This window comes from Hydra vulgaris, chromosome 11 (genome assembly GCF_038396675.1).
Source record: "Hydra vulgaris chromosome 11, alternate assembly HydraT2T_AEP".
NCBI classification, from domain to species: domain Eukaryota; kingdom Metazoa; phylum Cnidaria; class Hydrozoa; order Anthoathecata; family Hydridae; genus Hydra; species Hydra vulgaris.
In genome coordinates, this window is record NC_088930.1 from 14122786 (window position 1) to 14136405 (window position 13620).

General features: G+C 24.6%; 1 protein-coding gene across 1 annotated transcript in view; it reads right to left on the reverse strand.

Annotated features, from left to right (window-relative positions):
• The window catches only part of LOC105848472 (protein DD3-3), a 72446-nt gene that overhangs the window by 41227 nt on the left and 17599 nt on the right, over positions 1-13620 (reverse strand). Inside the window, exons 3-5 of the mRNA XM_065810187.1 lie at positions 13403-13585; positions 11443-11505; positions 5916-5997 (exon numbers count right to left, since the gene is read on the reverse strand). Of these exons, the coding sequence (XP_065666259.1) occupies positions 5916-5997; positions 11443-11505; positions 13403-13585 (328 nt within the window). The remainder of the gene's footprint in view (positions 1-5915; positions 5998-11442; positions 11506-13402; positions 13586-13620) is intronic.

Below are 13620 nucleotides of genomic sequence, written 5' to 3' on the forward strand. Positions count from 1 at the left end.
TACAAATTTCTTTAAAAAAACTTAAAATTTAAGAAACAACTCAAATATTTGTAAATCATTTAAAAAACTTATTAAAAACAATTAATAGCATATAGAATAATTAATAATTTTATATACCATATAGAATTATTATATGATGGCATTGAGATTTTAAAACATGTGTTGTCATTAAGATTCAAAAACATGTTTTTTCATTAAGATTCAAAAACATGCACTGTTATTGAGATTCAAAAATATGTGTTGTCAATGAGATTCTAAACATATGCTGTCATTAAGATTCAAAACATTATCATTGAGATTCTAAAACATGTATTGTCATTGGGATTCAAAAACTTGTGCTGTTATTGAGATTCAAAACATGTGTTCTCATTGAGATTCTAAAGATTAAAAAAGGGTTGAAAAAACTTGTGTACTATTCGTTTAATTATTTCATCTAAAAAAACTCATGTCCTTTTCATTCAATTACCTACAAAATGGAAACAAATAATTTTAATTTTAAAATTTAATAAACATCAAAATACAAAATAAGTAACAGTAACAACTATTGAAAATTATTAAAAATAATAAAAAATAATAATAAAAGTTATTAAAAAAAAATAATTAAAAAAATACTTCAAATACTAAATGATTGACACACTTGCACCTTGTTAAAACCCTTGGACCTCATTAAAACGCTTAAATCTTGTTGAAACATTTGAATCTCATTGAAACACTTGGACCTCGTTGAAAAACTTGGACCTTGTTGAAACACTTGGACTTCATTGAAATACTTGGACCTCGTTGAGCTATCAAGTCACTACAATCAAAGAAGATCTCAGGGTCATGATATCACATGACCTGAATATGTGATAATAGGTAAAAATGGCAACTTGAAATGCAAATGGCATGCTAGTTATATTTAAAAAAACCTTATGTAGTCAAGATCTAAATCTTGACTACAAAAGAAAATACTCTATTTGATTTATATCTGGCAACATCTGAGTGTTGCAGTCTTGTCACCTTATCTTAAGAATGACATTGCAATTCATGAGAAATTTCAGCATCAGGTCACTAAGACAATGTCTATAAATCTGAATAATGGGTAAGGTGCCTCAGAATTACAATTCTAGAACAGAGAAGGGTTAGAGGAGACCTTATTGAACAGCCTAAAATTGAAAAAAGATATAGTATTGTGAATATCTCTTTGTCATAGGCTCTCTCAATCACAATGGTCAACTTATCAAACAACTAGGCATTGTAAAGAAAGATTCATGAATGAAGTAGTTAGACTATAGATAGCTCTTCCATAAAATGTGAGCGATGCAATGAATGAAAACAAATTCAACTATTAAAAGACTAAAAGATTATTTGATGCTTTATGGAATCATGACACTGTTATAACAGAAAGTTCAGGTATGATTTCTCTTTGTTGAATTGTATAATTTTCTTATTATTAATCACGAAATAGATAAACTCTAATTCAAATAAAATGCTTATAGAAACTCAAATAAGATGAGAAACATTCTTATATTTTTTATAATGGTTTGTTTATGTAAGCAAACTTTATTTTTTGTTTCACTTTTATGTAAGCTAACTTCATACTTGATGTATGAAGCTTAAGGTACCTTATTGAAAGTGTATATAAAGAAATTAAAATAATTGATCTTTCAAATTAATGTAATAATGCTTTGTACTATATATATATATATATATATATATATATATATATATATATATATATATATATATATATATATATATATATATATATATATATATATATATATATATATATATATATATATACATATATATATATATATACATATATATATATATATACATATATATATATATATATATATATATATATATATATATATATATATATATATATATATATATATATACAGGGTGCGCCAGCTATTTAAGAACATATTTTTAGCTTTTTATAAATGATAAAAAGGCAAACAAATTTTTTTAATCAAAATCAATTATATAAATAATATAAGATAAACTATTGTTTAATAATTTCATTAAATAAAATCTCCCTTCAATAACAGCTTCGATTCTAGATCTAAACTGACTGCAAGCATGCTTGAGATGGCCCTCATCTATGTTGTCCATTACTCAGAATCTTTGGTGTTAAGGGGATGTTTATTAACATCTCTCTCAATAATGCCTCACACATAATAATCCAATGGATTCAGGCCTGGAGAGTTTGGAGGCCACAAGTTTGGAGTGATGTGATCATAAAAATAGTCCGCCAACCATTCCTGAGGGTTTTGAGCTTTATGTGCTGGTGCAGAGTATTGTTGAAAAATGTAGGACCTTCCATTTCTTACTCTATTGATCCAAGGCTTAACAACAGTACCCAAGACTTCAATGTAAGCAGCAGAAGTGACTCTTAGTCCTTGCGGAAAAAAGTGTGGTGGCACCACATGTCCTTCGTTGCTAACAACCCCCAAAACCATAACAGTTGCAGGAAGTTTTGTGTGCGTGACTGTTGGAACTTTGCAAGGGTCATCACAAAGCGATCTGTCATTTTTTCTGTTTACTTTTTGATCTTGATTAAAGTTTTTCTTATCTGAAAAAAACCAAAGCATGCCTTGCTCAGCAGGATGTTTCAGTTTATTTAACAGCCTCTTGGGCCTTATCAAATGATTTGCTTTGATGGTCTCGGACATAAATGACCTCTCCTCATTGCATAAGATTTGTAGCAAAGATTTTCATGAACAGTTCTTCAAATTGTGGCTCCTGAAACAACCAGGCCTTTTGCGATGGATCTCATTGACTTTTAAGGGCTCTCGTCAACGATATTCTGATCTTGATGAATAAATTCAGGTGTTCTAGTAACCGTAGTAAAATAATTTGCCGACCCTTAAAAGATTGACCTCATTTTTGCTAATTCCGAGGGTTGTATATATATATAATATAATATAATATATACATATATATATATATATATATATATATATATATATATATATATATATATATATATATATATATATATATATATATATATATATTAGGGTGGCCATTGAAACATCTTCTTTTTTTTGAAAGTCTGCTCTCTCTCAAAATGTGTTCTATATGATAAAATAAAACTGGAACTTAAAAATTTTTGGAAAAAAAAAAATTTTTAGGGTTAGCTCAAGACCTTAAACATCAAATAAGCCCCTACAATTTTCAAAAAAAAGGTTCTTTAAAAGTATATCATGTTGGGTATCAAAAGCGAAATTATATAAAAATTTCAAAAATAATTATAATTTTATTACAAAACTATAAATTTTAAATTTCACTTCCTAGAAAATGACATTTTTTAACTGAAAATTAAGTATATGAACTTTTACAAAAAAATTTCATTATAATTCTTTTTTTCTAAATGTTTTAAATAAAAATTTTTTTTTAAAATTTCATATATTTTCGCTTCTTTTGAGACCTAACATTATATACTTTTAAAGAACATTTTATTTAATTATAGACCCCATCTGATGCCTCTATAATTAAATAATATTAGTTCTTTAAACAATTTTAAAATGTATTCTACAAAATAGAGTGCTTAAAAGAAAAAAATATTCAAAATGTTCTTAAGAATAGAGCAATAGATAAGTAGAAAATCAGTTAACAAAAATTTTTCATTTAATACTGTGTTTCATCAATAAAGACTAATCAGAAAATACATGTGTACATAATATAGATACATATACATACATAAATATACCAGGCCTTGTTTTGAAGCTTTATACATAGAGCAATTTATGTACGACTTAAGCGATTTTACGTTAGCGATTTTATGCTTTTGGTTAAGCAACTTTTTATCATTTTTTTAAAATTTATATTGTTCTAAAAGCGGTAAAATAAAAAAAGTCACATTATGAATGACATTAATGTAAAAATACTTGTTACAAAAGTTTGTATGACAATTATGTTTGATATAAGCACTATTTACTAATGAAAAAAACTCAAATAAAAGTTTATTTTTATTATGTTTTTATTTTACTTTAATGATTGATTTAAGCTTAAAGCTTAGATCGTAAAAACAATTTAATTCTGATAAAAAATATATGATTTAATTTAAAACTAATTTAATAAAAATAATTATTTTAATTCTGATAAAAAATATATATGTAATTTAAATTAGATTTTAAAAATATATAATTTAATTTTGATTTAAAAAAAATATTTAAGTTTATTAAAATTAAAGTTAATGCTTGGGTTTAACTTAACTGTCAAATTTATTTAAAAATATTACTAAATGTTATTCAATATTGAAATTTTATATGTTCTTAAAAAAAATTAATTCATTTTTTATTGCAATTGTTTTCTTCCTAAACATTTTTTTTTACCCAAAATTAAATTTTAAATAACTAAAAATTTGGACAAAACATAAGTTAAACTTTTTTTTATATACCACAAATTAATTCGCAGCGATTATTTTTTAATAAACAATATATACAGCAATATAATCTAATAAAATAATAAACTTTTAATAAATAAAGTAAATATATTAATGTAATTTTTTTATTTGTTACTCACTAATTTTTTTCAATAGAAAATCATTTTTAGTTACAAAGCTGCAATTATACATTTAAGAAATAATCATTGTAAAAATTTAAATACTTAACATATTTTAATTGATTTATGCTAATGTAGAGAAAATAAAGAAATTTGTTTATATCAAACATTATTAAAAATGCAATATTAAATTTAATTATTTAATATTAAAAAAAAAATAAAAGAAAACAAACATTCCCTTATAGTAATAATAAAAAAGCTGTTAAATAATATTTAACTTGTTTTGCTGTAATTAATATTATTGCAGTAATTTAAAAAAGTTAATGTCTTTGAAAAAATAAAAAATAAACAGACGTCAAATATTGCATTAAGCTAATGCATTAGGCATTTTTTATTTAAAACAAGGCCTTATATATATATATATATATATATATATATATATATATATATATATATATATATATATATATATATATATATATATATATATATATATATATATATATATATATATATATATATATATATACATACATACATATATATATGTATATATATATATATATATATATATATATACATACATACATATATATATGTATATGTATATATATATATATACATATACATATACATGTATATATATATACATATATATATATAATATATAAATATGTATATAATATGAAAATATATATATATAGAATATGTAAATATATATATACACATATTATATATATATATGCTTTTTGGTTATAATTCTCTGTCAACTCTTTAACTTCAAAGCACGAACCTTGATTAACAAGGTTGTTTCATGAAGAAGCAAGTTGAGATCAGTACTATTAGAGGCATGGTGGGGATTGAACTTGGAACTTCTTGCTTACAAAGCAACCACTCTACACCACTTTTTTTTTCAAAGTTCATTTAAATAAACCATGACAATGTAGTGGTTAAGTTTGATCTTAAATTAAAAAAAACATATATATCCAAGTCTTGCATTATACATGCATATCTTTAATTGTATATGGAAGCCTTTAATTTGTAATAAATACCTTTTGTCAAATATTAAAATTCTAACTGTTGAAAAAAGTTATGATAAAAAAATAACAGACATTATAAATGTACATACATTGTGAGTGAAATTTAATAGAAAATTGTACAATTTTTGTGACCATTGTAACTTTGTAAAATTATCTTTTAAAATAACTTACTAAGTATAAATATAATATAATAAATGTATTTATATTTTTGTAGTTATATTTTTATTTCTCTTATTTCCAGCATAAAGCAATTCTTTTTAAATTTAATACATCTATTTTATTATTATATATTATTTTACATTTAAACAATTCATCTAGTAGTACACAATCAGGTAACCATGCAAAAAATAAAAAGGACTAGGAAAGATAACAAACCTGATCAGCTGTTAACAACCCTTTGTTTCTCATTGTTTTTATGCATCTTAAGTAGTAGTCATAATCTTCATTCATGCCATACCTTGGCGTAAACAAAACTTAATTATAAAAATTCAATAAACAAGTGCTAAGTCTCCAAAAAAAACTTGCTTTTGTTTTTTATTCAGGCTGTTGTGAAAAAAAAAAAACTTCTAGAAAATTATATGAAAGCTCATTTTTACAATAAAAAATAACTTGATTATAATCCAACCAGACCATATGGTTGATTTTGATCTTAAATTTAAAAAACATTATCTAACCTAGCTTTAGAAATATTGCCTAATAAAATGGAGTTAATACACAGTATATACAATATATGACACATTGCAGAGGTAAATATTTATTTATATTTAAAAAATATATATTTTTTATTTTCATTTGCATTCTTTTTCTAATGCACTTTTCTCTAAAAAATAAAGATTGACATTAAAAAATTCGTAAATTATTTTAAAATGCTGACCCTAACTTCTTATCTCTTAAAATATATACCATACCCTTGAGGGTATGGGATATATTTAATTTAATTTTTATTTATTAAAATAAATTTTAATAAATAAAAACCTTGATCCTAAAAAATGTAAACCTGTTTGTCCCTGAATTTAGATTTATTTACTATAGTGATTTAGAGTACTATATTATTTTAATTAAAAGAACTTTAAAAATAAATAAATTTCATGTATCTTATTCTAACAAATGTAGAGAGTTTAATGCTATTGCTCTTGAAATTTCTAAAGCCTTTGATAAAATTTGACATGCTGGTCTTCTCCATTAGCTCCCTCTTTAAAGTAAATCAGATAACATCTTTACAAGTATTGAATCCTACCGTACCAATAACACTTTAAAAGTTGTCAGCACTCGTTTCATTTCCTGTAACTTCAGAGGTTTTACCCTCGACCCTATACTTTCTTTAATTTACATTAACAATCTCCCAGAAGTTCTCACATCTAAAGTGGCATTGTTCGCTGATAATACTACCAATTATTTTTGTTTTGATAAGAAACCAACACTCTCTGATTGCTTGAAAAGGATTTCACTTCTGCTACAGTATGGGTCTCTCAGTGGCTAGTAAACTTCTACTCAGATAAAACTAAATTTTTTTCAGCTAATCGTTATTGCAACAATCTAGACCTTCCTATATTTATGAATGGTTATGTAGTCGATGAGTCATCTACCCTTCATCTTCTAGGAACACTTACTTCCCATTTTTCTTGGAAACCATATATTAAATCCATGACAAAATTAGCATCTGCAGGTCTTGGCAGGAAGCGAGAGCTTCAGCTCTTGCTCTCGTCCACACTCCCCTAAAACGTTTTATGGGAGCAATTTAAACCTCTCGCAAAAGTTGTTTTTTCTCTCTCAAAAGTATAATTATAATTGTAACTAAAATGAAAAACGCAAAGTCAAAAAAAGTTATTTAATTGGATAAAAAACAGGCACAGTTTTCGCAAAAAAATTTTACGCCTAAAGAATTTTTCACTTTGCAATAAATGGTGCTTGCTATGTGTATATTATTGTGACATTAACGTTGCAAAGATATGCTTATAACAAGTATAAAACCAAATTTTGTATTTAATAAGCAATTTTTATATAAATAAACAGCTCTCGTAAAAAGCAGTTTAGAGGAGCAGCTTGCATGGTTCGCCATGTTTGTTTTAGGAGAGGTTTTCTGCGCTCTTGTGCTCATTTACTCCTGCCAAGGCCTTATCTGCTAAACTTTCTTAATTCAGATTCTATTCTTTATCTCTATAAATCTCAAATTTTTCCTTGTATGGAATACTGCTGCCATATCTGGGGGTGATCTTCAAATGATGCCCTTTCTCTTTTAAACAAAATGCAAAAATGCAATGCAAAAAAATAGTTGAACCTGCTCTTGCAGCCAACCTTCAACCATTGTCACATCATCATAATGTTGCTCCTATTTCTCTTTTCTATAAATACTATAATGGCCACTGTTCTAAAGAGCTAGCATCTTTTGTGCCACCTACTAAAAGTCTTATGTTACTAATCATTCAATCAAGTCTCATACTTTTACTGAGTCTGTTCCTAAGTGCTCAAAAAAATTTTATTCTAGTTTTTTTCCTTAAACATTAGTTATTTGGAACTCCTCTGATTACCAAAAATACAAATCTTTCAACATACTTTAATTGATAAAATAAATAAAATTTTACATAACTGTCACTCAACCTTTATACTGTCACTCAAACTTTTTACTTTAATTAACACTCAAATTTAAAACAATAAAAATCATAGTTAAAACAAAAAACTATAGAGGACATTGAAAATAATAAGAAAAGATCATAGTAGACATTTAGGTGTAGATATAGAGTTGTGGCTTCCTAAAATTATTCTGTTGCCTTAAAGGAGTGCCAAAGTGCTGAGACAATTTGTGTTTATATTAAAGAGCATGATTGAAAATAATGTTTGGGCTAAATTTTTAGATTAAAACAAAATAATAAGCGTATACCAAAAAAAACTAACTTTGTAGTTTTAGCCAAAGCTTGCCTTTTCTATTTTAGTGTGACTTCTAAGTCTTCAAAATATATGCGCTTTTTTTGACATAATTTACAGACTTTATATTTTATTCAAGCACGTTTAGTTTGAAAGAATTTCAAACTAAACGTGCTTGAATAAAATATTAAGTCATTGTAAAATGTGGATAAGAAATCTAGAAACTCTTTATAAGTGTTTTTTCTAAATTCTATTCACTCATTACTAAGCAATTTGTTTAGTTATTTTATTTTCTAATTTTTGAAAAACTTGCATTAAAAAAATGAATAAAATATTTCCAATACTTTAAGCTTGTTTATTGCTATAAATTGGTTTTGTGTTATAAAAAATGCTATTAAATGATTATTATCAAGATTTTATTTTAAAAATTGTTTTGTATAATCACATACATATATAATTGAAATTCTTATTTTGTGATGCGAAAATATATTAAATAAAATTTATTTTGTAAAATATGTGTTACTTTTACTTATATTATAAAAAAATTTTCAATACTGTGCACAATAGTTTATATCTTAATTAAGGCAGGCACTATTGGTACATGCGTAAAAATAATTTTTTTTCATTTGTATGCATTTAGTTAAACATAAAAGTTATTAACTATTTTAATTATTTCACGTAAAAATCTTGAATAATTTAAATTATCAATTTTTTTATATAAATTAATTTATGAATCTTATTTAAATAAATATTGAAATACTTATCTTTTATTTAAAAGAATGACTACCAAAACCTTATCTCTTTTTTAATGTATGTACACACCACTGCGACTATATCTACAGCTATATTTTTGTGCGCATTGATGCCCTTAATATGAAACTTTAAAAAAAATAATAAACATAACTATAAATAAATAATAACAACAGTTAAAAATCATAAAACTGCTTTCAAATAAAACATTAATATTAAAAAGAAATCCAAACGGGCGGTTTCCATCCACAAACCTTGTCAGCAGCGCCTCTATATTTTAGCAATATAACATCCAGCATACTCTAATATATTATTAAAAGTGATTTGCTAATTATGTGTGTAAATAATTTAATGACGCTATTTTATATACTAAAACTCTTACAAACTAAACATGCTTGAATAAATTTTAAAGCCTGTAAATTGCGTCAAAGAATAACGCATATATTTTAAGGACTTAAAATCGCACTAAAATGGAGAAGGTGAGCTTTGACTACAAAGTTTGTATTTCTTAGTATACATTTTTTTGTTTTAATCACAAAAATTCAGCCCAAACATTTTTTTTCTGAAATTCACTTAAATATATACACAAGCTATTTCGACTGTTTGAATTTTTGAAAAAACTTGGGATCCTTTTAAATGAGTTGAAAAAAAAGTCTTTGAGAATTTAGGCTGTGTGATGGATATGTCAGCAAAAATTGCAATGATTTATGTGTCTTCAAAAAAATCATATTCTTTTCAATATCCATTTTCCTCTATTTTACTTAATCTCTTTTTATTTAAATTCATTTTAAATACTATTTTGAGCAATATTATTTAAATTCTATTTTGAGTAATGGTTGTACTGGTTTTAACTTTTGCAAATGAACAATAAAGTAAACCTTTAATTTACAAATTATCAATTATTTCATAAAATTTATGAAAAAGGAGAATTGATATTAGGGTGGCTCTTAAAACAACATTTTTGAAAAAAACCTGTTCCTACCCCTTTACTTTGTTCTATATAATACTAAAACACTAGGTTTAAAATTTTTTTGAACAAAAAATTATTTTAGGGGTAGCTCAAGACCCTTAGAAACTTGACTGGTCCCTAAAATTTTGAAAATAAAAGTTCTTCTAAAGTATGCCAACCTGGTACTCAAAAGAAGCGAAATTATATAAAAACTTCAAAAACACTAATCATTTTACAAAAAAAGGCATGTTTAAAAAAACTATTTTTTTAAAACTTGAAAATAGTGACTTTATTTTTAGCTTAAAAACAATAGTTTTTATGCATTTATTTAAGAAAAAAGTTATTTTTTTGTCAATTGATAACTATTTTTAAAGTTTTTATATAATTTCGCTTCTTTCGAGTACCAGGTTGACATACTTTAGAGGAACTTTTATTTTCAAAATTTTAGGGACCAGTCAAATTTTTAAAGGTCTTGAGCTACCCCTAAAATAATTTTTTGTTCAAAAAAATTTTAAACCTAGTGTTTTAGTATTATATAGAACAAAGTAAAGGGGTAGAAACAGGCTTTTTTCAAAAATGTTGTTTTAATCCTATTTAATGTTGCCAATAATCCTAACTATTACTATGAGCTATTGCAAGAATTTACCCTCTCAAAATTATATACCCAATTAATTGCAACAACCATTAGTTTCATATTCTTGAAGCTTTTTTTCTAGTTGAACTAAGTTTAGATTCTTGATATCAGTAAAAAAAATTTTTTTTTTAATTAATCTAATTTTGACTCTAAAACAGAAATAGAAGGTTTTTTTAAGAAAAGTAATTGAAACAATTAAATGATAGAAGACTTGGAGCAAAATGAAAAATTTTGTGAATACTTTGATGAATTCTTATACTTTTCTCTCTTTTTGAGTAAAAAAAAAAGGTCTTTTTTCTTGGGTATAAAAATTGCAACTCACACTAATTTCAGTAAAACCAGCAACAAAGGAATTATCAAACTATTCAATGCATTCAAATCAGACAAAAACATCAAATTGGCTTCTTTTTTTTAAAAAAAAAAAAATTTACTGTTCACAACAGAACAAAAAACTTAACCTAAATAATATAAAATACCTTTTTAAAGAGTTCACAACATCAGTTTATTGTTTACTGCATATTTTATAAATTAAAATTGTTTTACTATTTTAATTTATAAAGTATGTGGTAATGGCTTATATGCAAGAAATTCTGAGATCAATTCAATGAAATGAAAAAAATAACAATTTTATTAATTTAGCAATTAAAAAATTCAAAACTTTTACAATAACTTAAAATAGACACACAAAAAAGTCATAAACTTCTTACTTTGAGTTATCAGTGGTACAATCATTGTTTGCACAATCATTTGGAAACCAATCAGGAATTGTGCTAAAAAAAAAAAATAATAAATTTAAAATTTTAAGAAAGCAATCTTTTCCTGCAAACTTTTAAAATAATCTCATAACTATTCAATCAAATTAAATCCAAAAAATAATATAACTAGAACTTTTAGAGTTTATTAAACTAGTGCATGTTCTCAGTAAAATACAATATATAAATGCAAATAATATTTTTAGTATATAAATACAATATATAGATAAAAAATATGTATTATTTTCTTTAACTATCTTAAGCTCTCATTTGGTAAGTAAATATGGCTTCTTTGCATTAACATGTTGCATGTTTATAAAAAATTGTATGTTGTTTTGGGTGCAATGCTGTTAGTAATATATGATCTTTTCCTTAAGTATGCTTTATGGTTTAACATTTTTTTCTATAAACCTTGAGTAGTGATTTTTCGAAAAGTTGAATCTTTCTAATATGAACAAATTAAACAATATTATTGCAAAAATAATTTGAGAAAATTTTCTAATAATCTTCAATTGTGAAAACACAAGAAAACACAAAATCCTAATTGATATATTCCAAACAGATAAGACTGGAAACCATCAACATCAGCATCACGGAATCATCAATACAGAAACCATAAAAAGACTTAGATTTTCTCTTTAACTGTTTGAAATCTTTTATAATTACAGAAAAATGATTATGGCTGCCGGTGCTGAAAGAAAACTCTACAGAAATAAGACTAAACAGAGAGATATTATTTGAAAATACAAGATCCAGAATGTTGGTTGTACAAGTTGGTTCATGAACATATTGGTACAAACCGAAACTATTGAATAAATTAAAAAAAAGACTGTGTCATTTTTTGTTTGGTGATACATATTTAGCGAGTCTATTTTTGGTAAATTCAAGTCACCAGCAATAACAAAGTCAGATACAGATTGGCATAATTTGTATAAAATTGATTTTAAAAGGCTAAGATAAGCCACATTAACTACAGAGTAAAATGCTAGGGAATAGCAAATTTGGAGACAAGCCAGTCTATTTAAAGACACATCATATTAAAAGAATTAGAAATTGATAAGTTTAAATTAGGCTTTTAATATCCACAATTTATTCTAAAGAAACAAAAACAAAAAAGATGTTGTTCTGTTTCAATAAATTTATTATATTTTTCTTTTTTTACTTTTAATTAACCTTTTTTTACTTTTAATTAATTGATAAAAACTAATATGTATTTAACAAGTGAAAGAAAGTTTTGACAAGTAGATTTTTTCTTAAAAAAAAGTATGTATATCCAATCCAATTTGCTCAATAAGTTAATAAAAATAGGCATAGTAGTAAAAGTTAAATTTTATTTTTGGGTTTTTTCTTTTGTTAAGTAAAAAACCAAAATCTTTTTTAAAAAACTTCAATTATAGCTAAGAAAAATAAAATCTTTTTGGTGAAAAGCTAAAATTTGTGAAAAGAAAAGTTTAAAGTTTTACTACATTTTTAATTTTGTCAAAACTATCTGGTGACACCATAAATTTAAATGCTTTATAAACTGAAAGCCTAAATGTTTTATTCGAACTATTAATGACAAATTAAAAAAAAAGAGAAGACCAATACTTCTGTTCAAATTTAGTTGTTTAAAAAGAATTCTACAGTAAATACAAATGCATTAATTGAAGTATATTTTTATTACAAAAAAAAATTATGCAGAACTGTATGCCTAAAATTAGGTATAAAAAGAGGAAGATGGCAGCAAACAAACAAAAAGGCTGAAATGTTTTTGATAACATCTTGATAAATAATTTGCTTTTTGCTAAATTAACTCAAAACTTATTTTTTAGTGTTTATTGCTGGAATAAACACAACTTAACAAAAAATTTTACTAAACTTAAAAATACACAATTTAACAAAAAATTTTACAGAACTTAAAAAGTATTTATTAAACCTTGTTGTAGTGCCATCGCGCAGATTATTACTGCACATATATTGAACAATGATATCACAATTAGCATTTGGTCCACCACAAGAATGTTGGTTTGTCCACTCAATTGTAAGTTGTGATCCTTCATAATATATCATGTTTCCAACATTGTATCCACCACGGTTGTTATTTTGAGAATTGAACATCCTAAATAATATTTTTTATATTCATAACTTGAAAAG